The sequence below is a fragment of the Engraulis encrasicolus genome, chromosome 10, assembly GCF_034702125.1.
Source record: "Engraulis encrasicolus isolate BLACKSEA-1 chromosome 10, IST_EnEncr_1.0, whole genome shotgun sequence".
NCBI lineage: Eukaryota > Metazoa > Chordata > Actinopteri > Clupeiformes > Engraulidae > Engraulis > Engraulis encrasicolus.
Genome location: NC_085866.1, coordinates 15,520,279 through 15,538,924, shown reverse-complemented (window position 1 = coordinate 15,538,924; position 18,646 = coordinate 15,520,279). Strand labels below are relative to the sequence as shown.

Genomic DNA, 18,646 nt, shown 5'->3' with positions numbered 1-18,646 from the left:
GTAAGGCAAGCCATGTAGATAGCCAGAGACACATTTAGAAGCTGCCCAACAGGTCCTATTTGACGCCATCTGCTGGTACGGTAGTGGAATGGAAATGCTCTGATTATTTTTGAGCCAAAGCTAAAAGATGAGAATGTACACACAGCACAAATCAACACTGCAGCAATCACTCGTCACCCTGAGTGACATGTATTTTCATACACTTACAACAGGATAATGTTGAAAAGTATGTTTATTAGAATATGCTACAAGACATACAAAATGTGACTGTACCAAGCATCCCACATGATACAACATTGAAAATGAACACACAGGTCGGAACTCTGAAACTGATCAGGAGGGAGGATGCAATGCCCCTTTTGATTTGAATATGAAGAATACAAAGTAAAATGGGGGCAAAAAAGGCGGTACAAAGCTAACCGTAAAATTGAAATGATAATCCACGCTACGCACGCACCCACCCACCACAATAATACTGAAGCATTAGAGCATTCAGACTCCTGGAAAGAGTTTTCAGTGGATTGGTGGGAAAAACCGATCCTTTGCATACAGTCCCACCACTAGGTGGAGATGTAGCACCAGAGCTGCATCCTGGCAGGAGCGTTGAGGACCAAAGCAGACTGGTCATGGGGTAGCGTGGGCGGGATTGTCAAACGGTCCAACCAGGTGGTAGGGCAATGGAGTCCAAATTCAAAACAAAACAAAACAAAAACTGCTTTTCTGGTGATTATAACTACTGATTAAAATTTGGTAATACTGTGGGCAGTAATACACCATTCATGGCAGGACCGTAAACCAACAAAAATAAAAAATGATTAAAAAAATAGACGACATGATTAAAAAAATAAAAGCTACACAGGAGTACAAATCTAACTCATATTTGACTTCAACTACAAGACCAAGTTACAAATGGGTGGTGAAATAAACCAAAGTCATAATGTGGGGGATAAGGACAATAAAAACAAAAAAAGTAGCTGAACAAGACTTAGAATCTTGAACAGCTTGAAAAGCGCATTCAAAAAGCATCAAGAGTGACTATACATTGCTAATTTTCACTCGACAGTAAAGAGAGGAAAAAAAGATAAAAAATGCTGTCATGGCCCCTCCTCTCCACCTATACAAGACCATCAGACTGCTGGGCTCTTTGACATATGTTTCTATCCACATAGAAAATGTACAATCTTCTAGCATCCATGAAAGGGCCTTGGGGTCTCCGATCCCAGCACACTTACAGTGTCGAAGGTTTTTTCTCTCTCGTCTTTTTGCTTTTTGTCACATGAGTAAGAAGACTGAAACATAAATGACATGATAAAAGCATGAAAAAAAGAGTAATAACAACAAGGAAGAAGTCAATCACATTGTTCATCCCATTGACATGTGTGCCATCACTGTTCTGTTCTGAACCGTCTCTCAGCTGGTCATGTTGAGTTGAAGGAGATATATATTTATATAGATATAATATATTTGTGTATAGAAGGGGGTGGACGAGCCTTGTTGTTTTCCATTTCCCCCCGTCTGTTTTTTTCTTCTTCTTCTTCTTCTTCTTCTTCTTTTTTTTTGATTAAAAAAATAAAAATCTCAAAAAGGTGAGAGACCCAGTGATGCGTGGAGGGAACATGTGAAGGGTGTGTGTGTGTGAGACAGAGACCCGATCAGGGTGAGGTTGATGTGAGATCAGACTGGGTCACAGTTCAGGTCGGTCCGGTCCGGTCCGGGTCCGGGTCCCGGTCCCCGACCCAAACACCGCCAGACTGCTCCTGCTCCTCACGCCTCCACACTCTTGTCCTTTTTGTCGCTGTCCTCGTGCCAGGTGAGGCGCTCCTCATAGAAGGCGATGACGATCTGGGGACACTTGTGGTTGGCCTCCTTCGCCAGCACCAGATCTGCCTCGTCTGAGTCTTTCCTGTGATGACGGAGACATGCAGAACACATAAGGTCAACATGAGTTTCAAAGTCAACTCTTCAACTTCACTCTGAAATGCTTCCGATTGTAAGTGTGCTGGACTAAATGCTTCCAATTGTAAGTGTGCTGGACCAAATGCTCAACTCAACTCGCACAGGCCAAAGCCTGTTTGTGCATTTTAAAAAACACTATATGCAAGGTGCAGCTTCTGTCTTGAAAAATCAAAATGAATTTCAAACAAATAAAGACTTGATTTGCCTTCTTCTAATCAGTCTTTCCTGCACTGGCCAAACACAGACACAGAACACATATAGTCACACAGTTTCAAACAAAGCCTTCCAAACAAAGAAAAAAATGAGTTTAATTTTCAAAAAAGACCACAATGGAATCATGCATGGCATCACCACACACAAAAAAAGCACAGCAGCGTATGCCTGTTATTGCGCTGTTTAATGCTTTGCAATTTAAGTCACTGATTGCATTTCTAGTCTAGTTCAGGCCTGGGAATAGTATGGCACAAATATTCTGTAATGCAATGATGTGTCATCTTAAACTACAAACAAAACCTTCCTCTAAAGCAAAGTTAATTTTATGTACATTGAAATTCCCTGAAGCAACATTCCCCAGAATTGTGCTTTAGCTTTGAGAGCCACCCATGTCTTGAATCTTTACACCAGTGGTTCTCAACCTTTTTTGAACAAACGCCCCCTTAGCCTCATCACAAGCCTTGAAACCCCCCCCCCCCCATCATAAGCCTGACAACGCCCCCCTTAGTATTAAAAAAAATAAATGAACTAATGGCAAAGCACCACCCCCCTTTCAGCTGTATCCTTCTCAACGCCCGCTAGAGCTCCCCCACCGCCCCCTGGGGGGCTGTACTGCCCCCGTTGAGAAACACTACTTTACACAGACTCTGGGGGCATGTTCATACCATGGAAGTGTGAATGTACGGTCATTAGCCTGTGATTGCCCCGCCTGATTCAGGTGTGAATTGGTTTTAATAGGTATTCGAGGAGCAGGGTGTTCGTTTCCCTACTACAGGAGATGGACTTATTCAAAAGCACCAAAACTTACTCTGTTGTTCCCTTGAATGTGTCCAAACATTCAAATGTCTATTCCTACTCTGCCAGAGAATAATATAGGCTCACCTCCCAACACCCAGACAATACAGGAAAATATTGAGATGTGCCATTTTTAAATCCACTTGATCGAGCCCGAAAACCAGTCAGAGACATTTAGCCACAGCAATGGTTTTATCCCATTCAATGATTCATGCCAAGTACTACAGTTAAAATCAGGGATATTCTACAGACATAACTGCTTGATGGGTTCACAAAACGTAAACCTGTGAAAATCACAGCCATGGTATAAATGATTAGGGAGTTGAACTGTTGATCACAGGGTTGCAGTTTCAAGCCCCATCCTTACTAGTCCGTACCTCCATCCATGACCTCCATCCATGACTGAAGTTCCCTTGAGCAAGGCACATAAACCCATATTGCTCCCATACTGTGACCAATACCCTGTAAATAAACTAAGTCGCATTGGAGAAGTGTCAGCTAAGTGTAATGTAATGACAGTAAACAATCCCATCCTTCATGAGTCTTTAATGTGAATACAATTTAGAGAGTGTCTCCTTCATAAGGAAAGAAACCTCTATGGATCTGGACTAACCTTGCTTTGACTGTGCTCTCAGTTTCTGCCCTTGTCTAGGAGTCACTTTGGAGAAATGAGTGCTAGATGCAATGTAATGAAACGATCAGGTCTAAGGTGGCTGGAAAAAAGCCCATTCCATGAAATCTGAAGAGGGGGTTCATTGGCGGTGATGTAATCTCTTAATATTCTTACTTCATCAGATTACGATTCACAGACTTTCACGGCCACGCAAATTCGATTCCCGACCTGGGTCCTTTGCCAACCCCTCCCCGTCTCCCACAAAAAAATCTTTAAAAAGGGAGAAAAAGTTGCCCTCATCAAGCCAGCAACGCTCCTAAAATTCTTATTGTTTGAGCATCATGTTGATCATTGCCATTCTCAATTTACAAATCCATACCATGCTCTTTCCAGAACATTTGGATTATAATGTCAACAAGTTACCTGACATAATGCGCGTTTGTGTCTCGTTTTCCCCCCATCGCAAAAAAGGGCAACCATGACTTATGTGACTACATTCCTCTAATTAAATAACCATTCAAAACTCACAGGCGAAACACACAAAGAGAAGTTAGAGTGATACTTGGCTAGACCGTTTCAGCCATCGCCACCACTAGGGTGTATGGGTATTGCCAATCGGGGGGAGGGGGGGGTATGAGTATTGCCAATCTGATGGGGGTGTATGACGAGTGTTGCCCAGGCTGATGAGGCACTGTTGAGGCCGGGCGTGTGCTTTCACACCCTCTCCCTATGGCGCCTGCCCAGCTGATGAGCCAGACAATCTTATGCCTTTTAAATGCTAATGACTTTAGGGCTATGCATTATTGTGTGCCGAGTGAGTGAATGCTTCTCACCATTTCATGAGGAACATCAGGTCTCCGCAGGAGTCTGTGGCCCCAATGATCTTTTCTGGTTCCAGGCCGCGTTCAAAGCCCCTCGCCACCAGGATGGCCTCCTACACAACAGGGAAAAACAAGGGGAGAGGGAAATTAATATTCAAAGAATTCACTTCTCTCTCCCTCACAAACACACACTTTGAACTTCAGTGCATTCTTAAATTCTCAGTCATGTACATACGTGGTTGCACATAAAAGTTGTACCCCCCTCCAATCCAGTTATATTACAACAATTACTACATGAAATTTCTCCTCCAAGACAACAAATAATAATAATAATAATAATTTCAATTTGGAATTCACTGCCCTGGAGATGCAGCCATATATTTTCACAGGGCTCACAGGCTTCATAGAGAAATCATGGGGAGAAACAGTGACTCTTACTGACAGTTGTTTGGGGTTCCTAAGAACAGATAACTTAACTCAATGCCTTCTCACAGTTTAAGAAATCATGTGAGAATCACAAAAATAACCTGATGTGTCTAAAACTAAGGGGGGAGGGGAAACTAGATTACGCCCACAAACTTAAGACAATGTTGTAAATGCTCCGAGCACCCAGCGTGCAGCTGAGACATGATAACGGCGATAGCCTGTGAGCCAAGGACAACTTAAAAGAGTTGCCATTTTCAAATTGTGACTGCTTTACCATATTGTAAGTTGCTAAAACTTTGGAAGCTTTGCAACAACTCAGCACCTTTCAGTAGTCATGTCAGTGGGTACAAACAGGAAACCACTACGGAAACTAACAACACATATTACATTGACTCTCTGTTACCGGCATGTTTTTCTGGTCAAGGTTATGCCAAGGCAAAAACAACTCAACTGACCAGCAGTGAGTGGAAAACAAAATGTAACACAAAGACAGACAGTAAACACCTGACTTCTCATGCTCATGACATTGTTACAAAAAACGCTTAGCAAAATGACTCCAAATCAGTTCCTGCTCTGAAATTATTACAGTACTTCATACCTTCACCTCCCCAAAACTCTACTACTCTACTTGATGGTATTTGGGTAAACAATTCCCCATCATTGAACTCAAAAGTATTCTGCAAGTCAAATTACATTAATGGAATTATGTATAAAAATGTTGGCAATTGAACTAGAGTGAATTACTTGATAATGCCATTACAAATTGCCAACCAAGTTGCTAACTGGCTAACACAGGGTTCTTGCAGGATTCAGTAAGTCGAATTTTAGACCTTTTTTAGACCATTGTGAGCAAAGTTTTAGACCAACCCCAGGCATTAAAGGGCAATTCCGGACAGTTTGGATTCATATCCCATCTTGGGTGGACCCAGGGAAAAGGATGAAAGGGGAAACCGCGAGAAATGTTCATGCGTGCTGCGCAAAGTTGTTCAATTGCGCTGTTTTCGGTTAAACCCTGGCCCGTCGGGCAGGTATTTGACCTGTTTTAAAGCTCCTAGCGTGCATTAAAACCCTTTTGATCGATTTGGCCGTGGTGTGTGGGTCCATACAAGTCGATCTAGTGGTTCACAGTTCCATTAGGTAGCACAGGTACGATACAACAGGAGTTTTCAAAAGTGGCGCACCTACCTCTCTCAGCTTCCGCCTTCCAACTACGTCCGCAAAATGGTTCGCCAAAGTGATACTTCATAGTAATCCATTTTATTTTTGTCCACCAAAGACGAGCCACAAGAAACATATTCACACGTTTTCATGTCCTGTGTTGTTATTGTCTCGCAGATTCACTTCTCTGTCACTGAACGCAGTTTAGTGACGTCACGGTGTCACATGACTCCTGGAAGGAATAATTCTTTATCTGTAACAAATATTCTGGTTCAAAAAAGATAACCATGGCCACCAAACTCTTCAATTGAACCACCCCAACGGAGGATCCATCTCAAAATATTAAACAGTATATTACGACAGCGCCTCTCTCTCTAGCTTCTGTATAATAACTGGATGAGCGAATGTGCGTTCCTTCCAGGAGTCATGTGACACCGTGACGTCACTAAACTGCGTTCAGTGACAGAGAAGTGAATCTGCGAGACAATAACAACACAGGACATGGAGACGTGTGAATATGTTTCTTGTGGCTCGTCTTTGGTGGACAAAAATAAAATGGATTACTATGAAGTATCACTTTGGCGAACCATTTTGCGGACGTAGTTGGAAGGCGGAAGCTGAAAGAGGTAGGTGCGCCACTTTTGAAAACTCCTGTTGTATCGTATCTGTGCTACCTAATGGAACTGTGAACCACTAGATCGACTTGTATGGACCCACACGCCACGGCCAAAGTGTTCAAAAGGGTTTTAATGCACGCTAGGAGCTTTAAAACAGGTCAAATACCTGCCCGACGGGCCAGGGTTTAACCGAAAACAGCGCAATTGAACAACTTTGCGCAGCACGCATGAACATTTCTCGCGGTTTCCCCTTTCATCCTTTTCCCTGGGTCCACCCAAGATGGGATATGAATCCAAACTGGCCGGAATTGCCCTTTAACATAACTTGTTAACACCCCTGTCCATGCACAGTAATAAAAACTGTAGCATTGCTGTTGGATCAATAATGTTGATAGCCTACACTGAAATGGATTGGAGCACGTAGGCTACGACGAGTACGAGCTGCGCAGGGTAGCGTAATGGAATGTGGCAGAGAATCTTCGTTACGATGCGCTGTTCAATCTAGAACGGACGCTGTCCCTGAAATGCATACGGAAACAACAAAGTGCCACTTTGCATTAAAGCCATGCTCTACTTTCACAAGTTTAAGTCGCTAGATTTCAATCAGATTAAACAATTGGGTTATTCCAATTATTATACTGCCAATTTCCCGATAAACCAGATACATCTGCCTTAGCCAATTTTGTTTACCTATGGAAACAGTTGTCAAGAGAAGCGAGAAGGGAAGCGAGCGAAAATGCTTTGCCTAGATGCAGCTGACATGAGACAAGTATTTCACAGGAGAGGTCTTGCGTCGTGTGCAGGGATTCCAATTTCGTTGTCGTATTTTTGTGATAACTACGGCACAGTAAGAAGCGATCTCCGCTGAAACTGTCTTGTTTTTCGCTGGAAGTTAACCACATGGAGGGTGAAGTTGTTGGACAACGGCAATAAGCGGGATCTCGTCGCCCAACGAAACATTTTTGCCACTAGATGCATACAGTAGACGCTTTCCAGAAGCCAGCACATGCCCAAAGCCATTTCTTTTAGAAATATCCTGCGATCACGCAAATAATTTTTCCACATGGGCACGTAGCCGACAGCTGAGGCAAAGCAGGGATCTCTGCTCAGTGCTACTCAGGAGACCCGCCCCATTCTAGTTCTGATTGGCTAAAATGCTACGGTCAGTGTTCACCTTTCACTTCATTGACAGACAGACGCACATAGCCGAAAGCGAACATCTCTTTATTTATTTTTTGTATTAGGGTACTTTGCCTCGCAGTCAATCGCAATATTTAAAATTCTGCAGGAATTAATGGCAGCAACGTTTTTTAAACCTAGGTAAAATAAATTTTAGACCTAGGATGAAAATCTGGCTGTTTTTCAGATTTGTTAAGGCCTAAAATCACAGTTTCTGAATTTTAGACTTTTTAGAAACCGCGGGAACCCTGTAATAGCAACAGCATTTTGGAGAACCACAACCTTGCCTGCTTGGCAAGGTCTGCTCGATCTTCCTCTCTCTCTCTCCAGTGCTTTTCAAATGTCACTCAATCCCCAGGTCGCCAGAGACGATTGATACGGTAGAGACAGTTCGTAAACTGCAATCCTAAAGCCTGTTTTATCCCGAGAAGCCAAATTGACTGCGAAGTGTTGCAGGTGCGTCACAGAGATCTCACCCTATGGCTGTGTCTCAAATGCCGCACTTGTGCACTTCGGGCACTGTGTTTCAGTGCCCATGGCACTCACGCTGAAAATTTCAGTTGAGCCAGTGCACTGAAAGTGCCAGGATGATCCCCTAACAATGGCGGAAAAATGCAGTGCTTGAATGATGGACACTGCACGCACTAAACGGCGGCCATGTTGACAATGACACGGAAGAAATGTGGCATTCAGTTCAGTAGAAAAGTTTGGTCAACAGTCTCCTAATTCTGTAAGTAATGTTGATGGGACACCAATCTTTTCATGCCAACCAAAGTATTGTATGTGTGATTGTTGTCCTTTGGGGTGAAGGAAATGGAAATACAAACACCAGACGCTGTGCATTGTAAACAGTAGCCAACTGTTATTTTGGCCAGCTAATGCCATGCTCAGCCGTCACTTCCAGCGAGGGCACAGTGCATAGTGCTCAACCTTTTCCACAACACTATGCACTGAAGACCTCAGTGCACTGTGTGCATGTGCACTGACTGTCAGTGCACTTACACAAGTGCGTGATTTGAGACATAGCCAAAGCCTTTGATCCATCTCACCTCTTTTTTCCGCTTGGCCTTGCTGCCTTCATCCTCGTCCTCATCTGGCGAGCTCCTCTTGGTGCCGCTGGCGTCCTTGGCACGACCCGAGCCGCTTGAGCTGGAGGACTTGCCACTACTGCTGACCGGGGTGCCGCTGCCTGGCTTCTTGTACGTCTTCAAGAATTCCGAGATCAGGTCCGGACAGCCCAGGTTCTTCTCTGGCTCCCAGGTGTTGTGCTTCCTGATGGAATAAACAAGTTTTAGTTTAAATTACAATATAGATTCTTTACGTCAAAAACCTTCACACTGTTCCTCCTCTCACCGCACTCAGCTTCTGCCCAACTTAAGCATGCCAAAATGGCCGCCTTGCGCAAGTATGCATTTGCACAGCTTTATCATCCAATTGTACAAAATGCAGAGTGCTAGATCTGGTCGCTGCCTTATTTCTGAAATTACTGATTGTAATTTCTATAATCCTAACATGCATGCAGACCATTCAAATGACCAGGAATATTCATCAATTCTGTAATGCTTGGGACATGTGCAAATGGTACATTGTGTGACCTATCATTGTAATTTGTTAGAGATGACACATTAACAGGCAGAATAAGCATCAAACACCAAACTTACTCTGAGAAGCCTTTCCATTTCAGGTAGTACTGCACATGACCCTTGACAACCCTCCTGTCCAGCACCTTCTCCACGACGTACTCTTCCTCATCAGACGAGGATCCAGACCCAGATCCAGACCCATCACGCTCGTCCTTCTTCCCCATTACTGAACCTTGGCTTGCCTGATCACCGAATGAGGAAGGGTATCGTTTTCTACGCAGCGGAAAACAGAGATGCGTTATCAAATATTTGAGACACTGCAATTACTGATGGAATATTTGCAAAGGTGGTTGGATTAATTACTACATACCTGCTGCGAAATTTCGCCCTGTATGTGCAGGAAGACTGATGCAAGTGTTAAAAGGTCCAGGTAGCTGCAATTCCACTGGCCTCCTGTTAACAAACCACAAAGATGGATAAGTAAAAGCGCAGAGCAACCACTGAATGCAACTGTCCCAATGACCTGCTTAGAATAAATATGCAGTGTTGAGAGTTGATATCAGGGCATGCCTGGTTCAATAGTAGCATTTCAACCTTTGTGGGGGGGTAGCAAACTTGGCAGTGTGACTACTGATCAACACGATCAGACAGGTGTTTACTTAGTAAGGAATAAATGGCTCTTAAGTGTGTCTGGTCTGGCACATGCTAACAAGAAGTGGCGGATTTCCCCCCTCACCTTCTCTCCACGCCTCCTAAAGTCAACGGGGGCGAGGGGAAACTAGATTACGGTAACAAATGAAGCCGTAAAGCTAAGCCTACCAAGTTTTAGTGTAGTCTTATACTGACAATGTTCACATCCAAACCAAAAACCTCACTACAGAACTAGCCGTTAGATATCTCGACTACCTATTGAATACATCACAGGCAATACACCATTTAATGCTAGATGTTAGTGTATTATGAAGAACATATATTGATTGAATGGTGTTTGCACTATGGTTACATGTAGGCCTACTGTTGCTACAAAATTACATTCCAATGTAACAGTTTTTTTCTCCTTTGCGCTTGTACAGATTGATATTATGGGCAGTGACCAGGTGAGGTGGTAAGCTATAGCCATCTTTTAGCAGTAGAAACAAGAGGAATACAATTTCATTACAGCACCAAATGAACGCATGAATTATGGTGCCAACTAGTTTCTAGGACTGAAAGCCATGGCTTGCAGTAAGCATGGCTAATTTGAAGCAAGCGTCTACCCACCCTTGTAAACAGTTAGCTTGTTACCTAGCTAGCCTATTTTGTTTCCGCGAATGTGCGTGCGCTGAGTGGTTAGGTAGCTAACATTTGTTAGCTTGGTAGCCGTCGATAGCCGATTGAATTGATGAGAAGAATTATCAAACAAATGTATCCTTGCCATGTATGCATTCACATACCCACAGCACACAATGCGCATGGCATTATATACATATATTAAGAAATAGTGCAATTAAAACCCATTCCCGGTTAGGAGCCCAGGATGGCCAGTCAGGAAATTTGATTATCATTATTCCACAAGTTATCATTGACGCATGCCTATGTTCAGATAACTACTACCACGTCAGGATTAATTCAGAGGTTACAACTACATTTATACACGATATTAGCCAGAATTGCAAATGCGACCACGTTAAAATATGCTCCACTTACCACACAGTCTTGTAGAAGACAAGGCACTACAGCAACCGCGAGGCTAGTAAGACACACCACTAGCTTTACATCCGTGGTTCTGGTTCCTACTCTCCTCTCACTGCACGCAGCTTTCTGCTCAGCTCGAGCGCGCCAAAAGACACAATGGCCGCCATGCGCACGCATGCGTATGCACAGCTTTATCATCAAATTATATAAAATGCAAAATCGCTACATCTGGTTACTGTCTCTCAGTACTGAAATAAGTGATTCCAATTCGATTTGTATATTCCTTCCTAGCATTCAGTCGACTCAAATGATCAAGAATATTCATCAAGTGTATGTGATGCTTTGGACATATAAAAGGTGCATTGTGAGGTGTATTGTTTTATTGTAATTTGATATATCACTCGCAATGCTGATATTTGTTCTATCGCCATGCTGAATATGATACAATTAAACTTTATTACATAAGAAAGTAGGCTACATCATTCAAAGCATATTCTTCTTCTTAGGCCAGAATGGTACCTCCTCCTCCTTAGATGGCCATTTCCAATTGGTTTTCGTGTTTCCCGTAAGCCAGAGTATTATTGGATATCATGCTGTATTGGTCTATTTCTATCCAATCAGAAGCCATGGGAGACAACACTAGGACAGCAGCGGGAAATCTTGGCCAATCGCAGTCTTGAGTGGGTTGGTCTGTTATCAATTATTTAATCCAAACCCCCTATCGTCTTTCAGAGTCTGTCCTAGATTCTCCTCGTTCAAGTCTGCAGCTCGGGAGAAGACACCAGCGAACAGAATGTCAAAGGAGGTAAACTATCCGTGTTTTTGCAAATCTATGTTTACGCACTGGTGTTTATGTATTTGTTAAAATTCAAAACAACACATCTATTAGTTGAATCGTATATTTATTTTACCGATGCTTGAGCACGGGTGTTCCTACACCGCCATTTTGTTACCGGCCATTGTAGGCCTCATGGTTGTCGTAATCGGCAAATACAATCTGTTGGCTATATGGCCTATGGAACCATTAGTTTATTTGTAAAGATGTAGCATTTGGCCGTATGTATAGAGTTATTTTGAACACGCACTCTGGTGGCTCTTCTGTTGTAGGGAAAACGCTCACCGCTTTGTTCTAAACCACGCCAAACCACATGTCAACATGGCGGCGTCAGCGTCCTTTGAATGCACAATGTTAGCTGTTTGGTGGCTAGTTAGCATTGGTACCCAAAGAAACTGAATTTGTTTTGTTTTTTTATGCTATGGTATTACCGTGAATCATGCATATTACCCAAAACATATCCTGGTGGTACTATGGTCATTTTGTGTTCCATTAATCGATTAATTACGGAGCCATGTTTGCAGTGACCGGTTAGCTGTGCTTACATTCTATTGTTGGCAGCCGCACTGGCTAGCTATCATTAGCTTATGTGTCCATTGTGAACAGTTTTTCTTGTATAGTTTTGCGGCACGAATGTTTTGAGCTTGGAAATGATGTGCTTTTGTGTTCCTACCCCTGCTTTGCATTCTAGGTCCCACGCGAGCCGGAGCAGCTCAGAAAGCTCTTCATTGGGGGCCTGAGCTTTGAAACGACAGACGAAAGCCTGCGAGCTCACTTCGAGCAATGGGGAACGCTCACAGATTGTGTGGTGGGTACCACATTTGTTACTCATTCTAATGTTTAAGTTTCTTGACTCATTGTGTTCATACCCGATGACATCACTGGAGAGGACATGTTATGAATTTCTTTGTTGTCTTTCCAAAAGGTCATGAGGGATTCTCAGACCAAACGGTCGCGTGGTTTTGGGTTCGTAACCTACTCAAGCGTCAAGGAGGTCGATGAGGCCATGACGGCGAGGCCGCACAAAGTCGACGGAAGGCTAGTGGAGCCCAAGCGTGCAGTGTCAAGAGAAGTATGTTTGTGCTTCCATTTTGTTAAATTGTGTTGACTTGCAGACTGAGGTGGAATACCAGTTGTTTACTGTTTGTACTTATCCCTCTGCCGCTAGGATTCAAACAGACCTGGCGCTCACATCACAGTGAAGAAAATCTTTGTCGGTGGCATCAAGGAAGATACAGATGAGGGCCACCTGCGCGACTACTTTGAACAGTTCGGCAAAATCGACGCCATTGACATCATGGTAGATCACAAGACCGGCAACAAGAGGGGCTTTGCCTTTGTTACGTTTGACGACCATGATGCAGTCGACCGCATCGTTAGTAAGTATCCTGAGACAAGTGTCTGTTAAATGCATTGTTTGGTGCATGCATATTCACTGTGGTGACCCATGGCCTGCCCTAACCTGTCTCAACTTCCAACAGTCCAGAAATACCACACAGTTAACAGCCACAATTGCGAGGTGAGGAAGGCCCTCTCGAAACAGGAGATGCAGAGCTCTGGAAGGGGAGGTGGTGGCGGCAACTTTGGCAGAGGTGGCGGTTACGGCAACGACTTTGGAGGGGGCCGTGATGGTTACTTTGGAGGAGGAGGCCGTGGTGAGTATTCAACTGTCTGCCGAAATATAAATAAACCCTGTAGATGTTTACTGTCTGATGGATATATAAATATTTAATTGACTTTTTTTTCCCCTCCCCCTTAGGTGGACGCGGTGGCGGCGGTGGATATGGTGGTGGAGATGGCTATAACAACGGTTATGGAGGTGACGGTGAATACAGTTTTTAAGCACTCTGGCATCAGTTTGCAACCATAGTATTTATTGGCTGAAGCGCTAATGTGTTAACTACTGTCCTGTAGGTGGCTATGGCGGCGGCCCTGGTGGTGGTGGCGGAGGCTATGGAGGTGGTAACCGTGGATACGGAGGTGGCGGTGGAGGCGGCGGAGGCTATGGCAACCAGGGTGGCGGATACGGAGGAAACGGCTACAGTGATGGCTACAACGGCAATGGCGGCGGCAACTATGGTGGTGGTAAGGACTCAAGTTTGGTTCTGTTTTAGGGAGACGTGTGTATTCTGTATTAGAAGTGGGAAATCCAAATGTGTCTTGATTTTAGTGTTGCACCGATACCAATATTGGACGGGGCCCAGATACTGCACTAAAATGGTGGTATCGCCGAGTACCAACAAGTAGGGCACAGATGCCATTTACAGATACTCGTATGACACTTGCACGCAGCCTTGAATTTAGTCATTTTTATAGTGGGGTATTTTAAAAGTATAAAACATTGTACTGGATTCACTTTGTACAATATTAGTATTTTCCTGTTTCACAAAGGTAAGCAGCAGCCGGACAAAGCCATGATGCAATGATGTTGTGTCAACGTAGTAACTTATGCAGCTCTTATACTATATACTGTATATACATTTCAAATGGTAGTATCGATGTCGGACGATACTGCACAGTCGGGTATCGTAACGGGGCCAAAAAATGTTATCGGTGCAACACTAATTGATTTATTGTGTATTCAAAGACACCGATGTCTTTAAAAAAAATCTAGGCAACTTTGGAGGTGGTGGAGGTGGAAGTGGCGGTGGAAACTACAATGACTTCGGCAACTACAACAACCAGGCCTCCAACTATGGCCCAATGAAGGGCGGCAGCTTCGGAGGTGGTGGAGGTGGCGGCGGCGGCAGGAGTGGTGGCCCCTATGGTGGTAAGTCACATGTCCCTGAAGGGCTTTCCTCAAATCCTTGGTCACTTGATATCTGGCACCAACTAGTGGCCATGTTGCGTTTGTGCAATTGGTAACCTCCCCCTACCAGCATGGAAGGATGTCCTTTTCCCGGTCTAACAAGGCTGCTAGCATTGGACTATTGGAAAGTTCCATCTTGTTCAGTGTTCACTTGCCCAAATCTACTGTGGAAGTGGTGTGCCGTTTTGGTTTGTAGTGACTATAGTTTGGTGATTAATGTGTGGATGTGGTCCCTCAGGTGGCTACGGAGGCGGATCTGGAGGTGGCGGCGGCGGCTACGGTGGTGGCTCTGGAGGACGACGTTACTAGACATTTGGACAGGTTGGTACCCACCAAATCTGTCTTACTTTTGATATGATTATAGCTAACTTAACCTTTTTTCTAAAGTTGACTGTTGGGTATGTGCTGTGCACATGTGTGTAGTAGTGTAATGACTGAATCAGAGGAGCACCTTTCTTGACTCAAGTTTTCATTTCTTTCTTGCTAAGTGCCTGGTATGGATCTGTAGATGACAAAAAAGCCAGTCTACAGGTTTAACAATGTTGTTCCATATTGTTCAACAGGACTCAGTACTTAGGAAGGAGAGTGGAGAACAGGAGAAGAGACAGGAGGAGAACAGGAGAGATGACAGGGCAGCTGCAGGTTTACTTCTGCTAGATCTGCTCAGCCTAACAGTTGTGGCAGGTTACCGCTGCCACACAAGAAGAAATGTGTAATAGTGCAAGAATCATGTGTGAGGCTTCATCAATTGTTTTTGTCATGCAGGATTATTTTATGTCATTTATGGATAAGCATTCCAACAAGGTTTTTACATGTAGATTACTTTTAAGTCGGTCCCATCTTTATTTTTATGTAAATGCACCCAATCAAGTTTAAATAAACTTGTTTCCTTTTTTAAAAACCGAGATCCCGTTCTTGCTAGTCTCTTCGGGGCAATGGGGGAGGCGGGTTGGTGGGTGTGGGGTTTCATTTGGCCTGCTTTTTAAAATAAAATGGTTACAAGCAGGGCCATTAGGGTTCAAAGCTGCACCAACACATACGAACACTAGGAACATGTACAACAATCCAAGAAGACTTTGTCTACACACATGGCCAACTGCCAAAACGAAACAAAAGACTGTTGTAAAGACACTGCAACGTGCAAGCATAAACAGCTGGCAATCTGTGAGGACAAATGTGAAGTGCGTGGAGGGAAGCTGACAGCTGTGGGCTAGCTTACATGTGAGCGAGCAAAGCTAACCATGGAAGCAAGCTGAGGGAGAGGCCAGTAGAGCGAGCATCCCCAGGAGCAAGCAGGGGAAAGTGAGTACAGGTCTCCCAGTGAGACTAGCAGGCCACAACTGCCATAGAGCGTTAAGCTCTCCTAGGTAAGAACAGCCTTTTCAAATGGACTCTTCATCAGAACTGTTGTTGGACCATGTCTATGGCTCCCTGAAACTTTTGAATTTATTCCAGTAGTTTTTCTCCAGAGTTTGAGGTTAAATGTTCAGTAGATTGAGTAATGAGTAGTTTACACCTTTGGTAATGCATGAGCTAGTAGGTAGTCTGCAATTGTAAGGGTGTTTTAAACCGTTTAATTCAAGAGTGCGATTTCTTTTCCAGGTACTGTTGGATGAAATGAGTGGAGCTGGCCACTAAGTGCTCCCTTTGACATGACTGACAACATGGAGAGAAAAGTGTGTATGAATCTTAAAGCTGAAAATGTTACGTTTGTTTTTCTCCTTTTTTAAAAAACAAGTCTTAACTTTCTCCTGACATTTCTCACCCACAGGGCAGAGATGGCGAATTTTTACACAAGATTTTTTTAAAGGGCTTTTTACAAGATTATTTTTTAATAAAATATTTTTAATACTTTTACACAAGAGTTGGATTCTTTTATGTGAAGTACTGGGGCATACTGTTAAATGTATAACACACTGCAATGCTCCTGGACAGCCTACAGAGGTTTTCAGAACATCAAACATTCAGGCAATTGTGTAAAATATTGTCTTAAATAAAACACTCATTTAGTCAACAGCAAATGCTGATACTTAAAGCAGGAAAGGCAACGTGATGGTGATTGGGTTGGCAATTTTGGGGTTGGATTGCAGAATTTTTAAGTTCTAGTTTTCTATTGTGGGACACTTTCCTTTCATATTGCCATTAGCCTGCAGGAGCAACAAAGGCAGACCACCAGAGCTAGGAGCAAACGTTTACTTGGATTTTAAAGTGTTTGAAATGTGCCTACTTGGAGGAGTAAAGTGTTTTTTTGCATATGGTACTGGAAATTTCTGTTAAGAGCTGAAAATTAGCTTGCAAAACATGACTGAATTCGTGTATTGCGGAGGTTCTTGCTTATTACACCAGGTTTTATGAAAATGCTATCAAATATCCAGGCAAGAGAAGTTCTTTTACAAAATGCTTTTCACAAATAAAGTTCTTGTGCAGAAAAAGCCTATGTGGGCAGGAAATGCACAAGGGTTTATAATCAAATTCATTCACTGCTCTGTTGCAAGTGTTGTCTTTTGAAGAGCTCCAAAGAGAGTACAGCCTTCATCATTGAGCAGGGAGAACTCATTTTTAACATGTACATTTTTACTTAAGTGTTTAATTTTACACAATGTTGGGGCTTTCCCTGTAGAACTGGGACAAGATAATAGGCTACTAAATCTTTGTATGCGAATGTTCTTCCGTGTTAACTGCTTTCAGAGGTGTTGACTCCTCACACCAGGTTTTATCAAGATTTTACGAAAGTTCAAAGGGAAAATTTGAACAAGTCCTTAGTGGACACGTCATAATAGACATTTTAACTACACTTCTTGGATTGCCTTGGTGAAAGATTTTTTTTTCTTTTTAGCCAGCTTTGGGGAAATGCCCACATTGCCACAAGAGCTTTCATAAAAGGGTCATTCTGGTAGTTTTTAACAGATATTTAATAAAATATTTGTGTTATATCCCTGAAGTCGGTGTTCACCCTGTCATTATATTGTGACTGGCCTTTTAACCCATTTTAGTCTAAGCCCTTTTTGGGAAAGGGTGCCCTCTGCCTATGAAACCCTACACATCTCAGCCTCCGAGCACATACCATACAAACATGAATCAAGTTGCATTTAAAAGTATAGGACCCTCATTTGCATTATTAGACTGTGTTCATTCAGCTCTAACATACCCACAATTTTATTTTTTTTAAAAACCCTCAAATCTCAAGAACCCGAATGCAGCGTATATGTGTCTCAGGCTAAAATGGGTTTATGTAGCTGATGCCATCAGTGGCATCACAACCACCATTTTGGCACTCCTTTTGCATTACATTACATTGCATCTGGCAGACCCAACTCCTTGATGATGGTTGACACACACTGACCCCTTATAAGTAAATATTAACACCTTAATTTCATTATTTTCTTCATATTGTCTTTATAGTTGCACAGTGTCAAGTTTAATGTGTCTTCCCTATCATGGGGAAATACTATGAGGATTTTTTTAATATATACATTTTGAAGTCTAATTTAACACTGTTCGCTTAGCTAGCTAAGGATCCATCATTGGTCTCCAGGAGAGACTCTGAGTACAGATGGCCCTCCTTGTCACAGATCTGGGAGGAAGCTTCCATGTTTTACACATTTTATTTTTAACATGAAATATTAAAATACTTTATACAATGCATTGGTACTTTCTCTCTGTTAAGAGCTGGACAAATGTGTGTAGTACTTACCAGATACCCGTAGGCCTATGCAATGCTCCTGAGGTTTTTGCTTTTCTGCTCACCATCATGTTTATCAAAATTTTTTATCAAAAGTTCAGGCAGTCAATGGAAAATATTGCTTATTTTACATAATGCCCACTTCTCAAGCAAACATATTCTGCAACAGATGCTGATATGTGGGCAGAAGGCACAGAGGAGGATTTGGTGATGGGCAATTGTCTAATGCAGTGGTTCTCAGCCTTTTTTGAACAAACGCCCCCTTGGCATCATCTCAAGCCTCCC

The 18,646-nt window shown here is 43.1% G+C and overlaps 2 protein-coding genes across 6 annotated transcripts; one reads left to right on the top strand and one right to left on the bottom strand.

Moving 5' to 3' along the window:
* Positions 1 to 214: 214 nt before the first annotated feature.
* On the bottom strand, positions 215 to 11,198 carry cbx5 (chromobox homolog 5 (HP1 alpha homolog, Drosophila)). Its single transcript, XM_063208156.1, has 6 exons — positions 11,048 to 11,198; positions 9,732 to 9,814; positions 9,440 to 9,634; positions 8,828 to 9,050; positions 4,411 to 4,511; positions 215 to 1,903 (listed from the first exon to the last, which is right to left on the bottom strand). Exons 3-6 carry the CDS (start codon positions 9,583 to 9,585, stop codon positions 1,765 to 1,767), a joined length of 609 nt encoding a protein of 202 aa, XP_063064226.1. The 5' UTR covers positions 9,586 to 9,634; positions 9,732 to 9,814; positions 11,048 to 11,198; the 3' UTR covers positions 215 to 1,764.
* A 533-nt stretch (positions 11,199 to 11,731) lies between these two features.
* Positions 11,732 to 16,541, top strand: hnrnpa1b (heterogeneous nuclear ribonucleoprotein A1b). Of its 5 annotated transcripts, XR_010036359.1 has the most exons (11): positions 11,732 to 11,840; positions 12,562 to 12,678; positions 12,796 to 12,942; positions 13,039 to 13,249; positions 13,352 to 13,525; positions 13,630 to 13,695; positions 13,785 to 13,955; positions 14,458 to 14,640; positions 14,918 to 15,000; positions 16,282 to 16,355; positions 16,451 to 16,541. XR_010036359.1 is itself a non-coding variant. In XM_063208155.1 (10 exons), exons 1-9 carry the CDS (start codon positions 11,829 to 11,831, stop codon positions 14,986 to 14,988), a joined length of 1,119 nt encoding a protein of 372 aa, XP_063064225.1. In that variant the 5' UTR covers positions 11,732 to 11,828; the 3' UTR covers positions 14,989 to 15,000; positions 15,243 to 15,584. The 5 variants fall into 5 exon arrangements, 4 of the variants coding, with proteins under 4 accessions (XP_063064225.1, XP_063064223.1, XP_063064224.1 ...); XM_063208155.1 differs by lacking the exons at positions 16,282 to 16,355; positions 16,451 to 16,541 and adding an exon at positions 15,243 to 15,584 and having other exon boundaries at positions 13,630 to 13,689; positions 14,485 to 14,640; XM_063208153.1 differs by lacking the exons at positions 16,282 to 16,355; positions 16,451 to 16,541 and adding an exon at positions 15,243 to 15,584 and having other exon boundaries at positions 13,630 to 13,689.
* Positions 16,542 to 18,646: the final 2,105 nt, after the last annotated feature.

Coding starts and splice junctions, on each gene's coding strand:
- cbx5 (XM_063208156.1), bottom strand. CDS start 9,585: ATGGGGAAGAAGGACGAGCGTGATGGGTCTGGATCTGGGTCTGGATCC. Junction 4,512..8,827: donor AGGCCAAGCGGAAAAAAGAG/GTGAGATGGATC, acceptor CCTGTTGTGTAG/GAGGCCATCCTGGTGGCGAG. Junction 1,904..4,410: donor CTGATGTTCCTCATGAAATG/GTGAGAAGCATT, acceptor CCGTCATCACAG/GAAAGACTCAGACGAGGCAG.
- hnrnpa1b (XM_063208152.1), top strand. Junction 13,250..13,351: donor TGCAGTCGACCGCATCGTTA/GTAAGTATCCTG, acceptor AACTTCCAACAG/TCCAGAAATACCACACAGTT. Junction 13,526..13,629: donor CTTTGGAGGAGGAGGCCGTG/GTGAGTATTCAA, acceptor CCTCCCCCTTAG/GTGGACGCGGTGGCGGCGGT.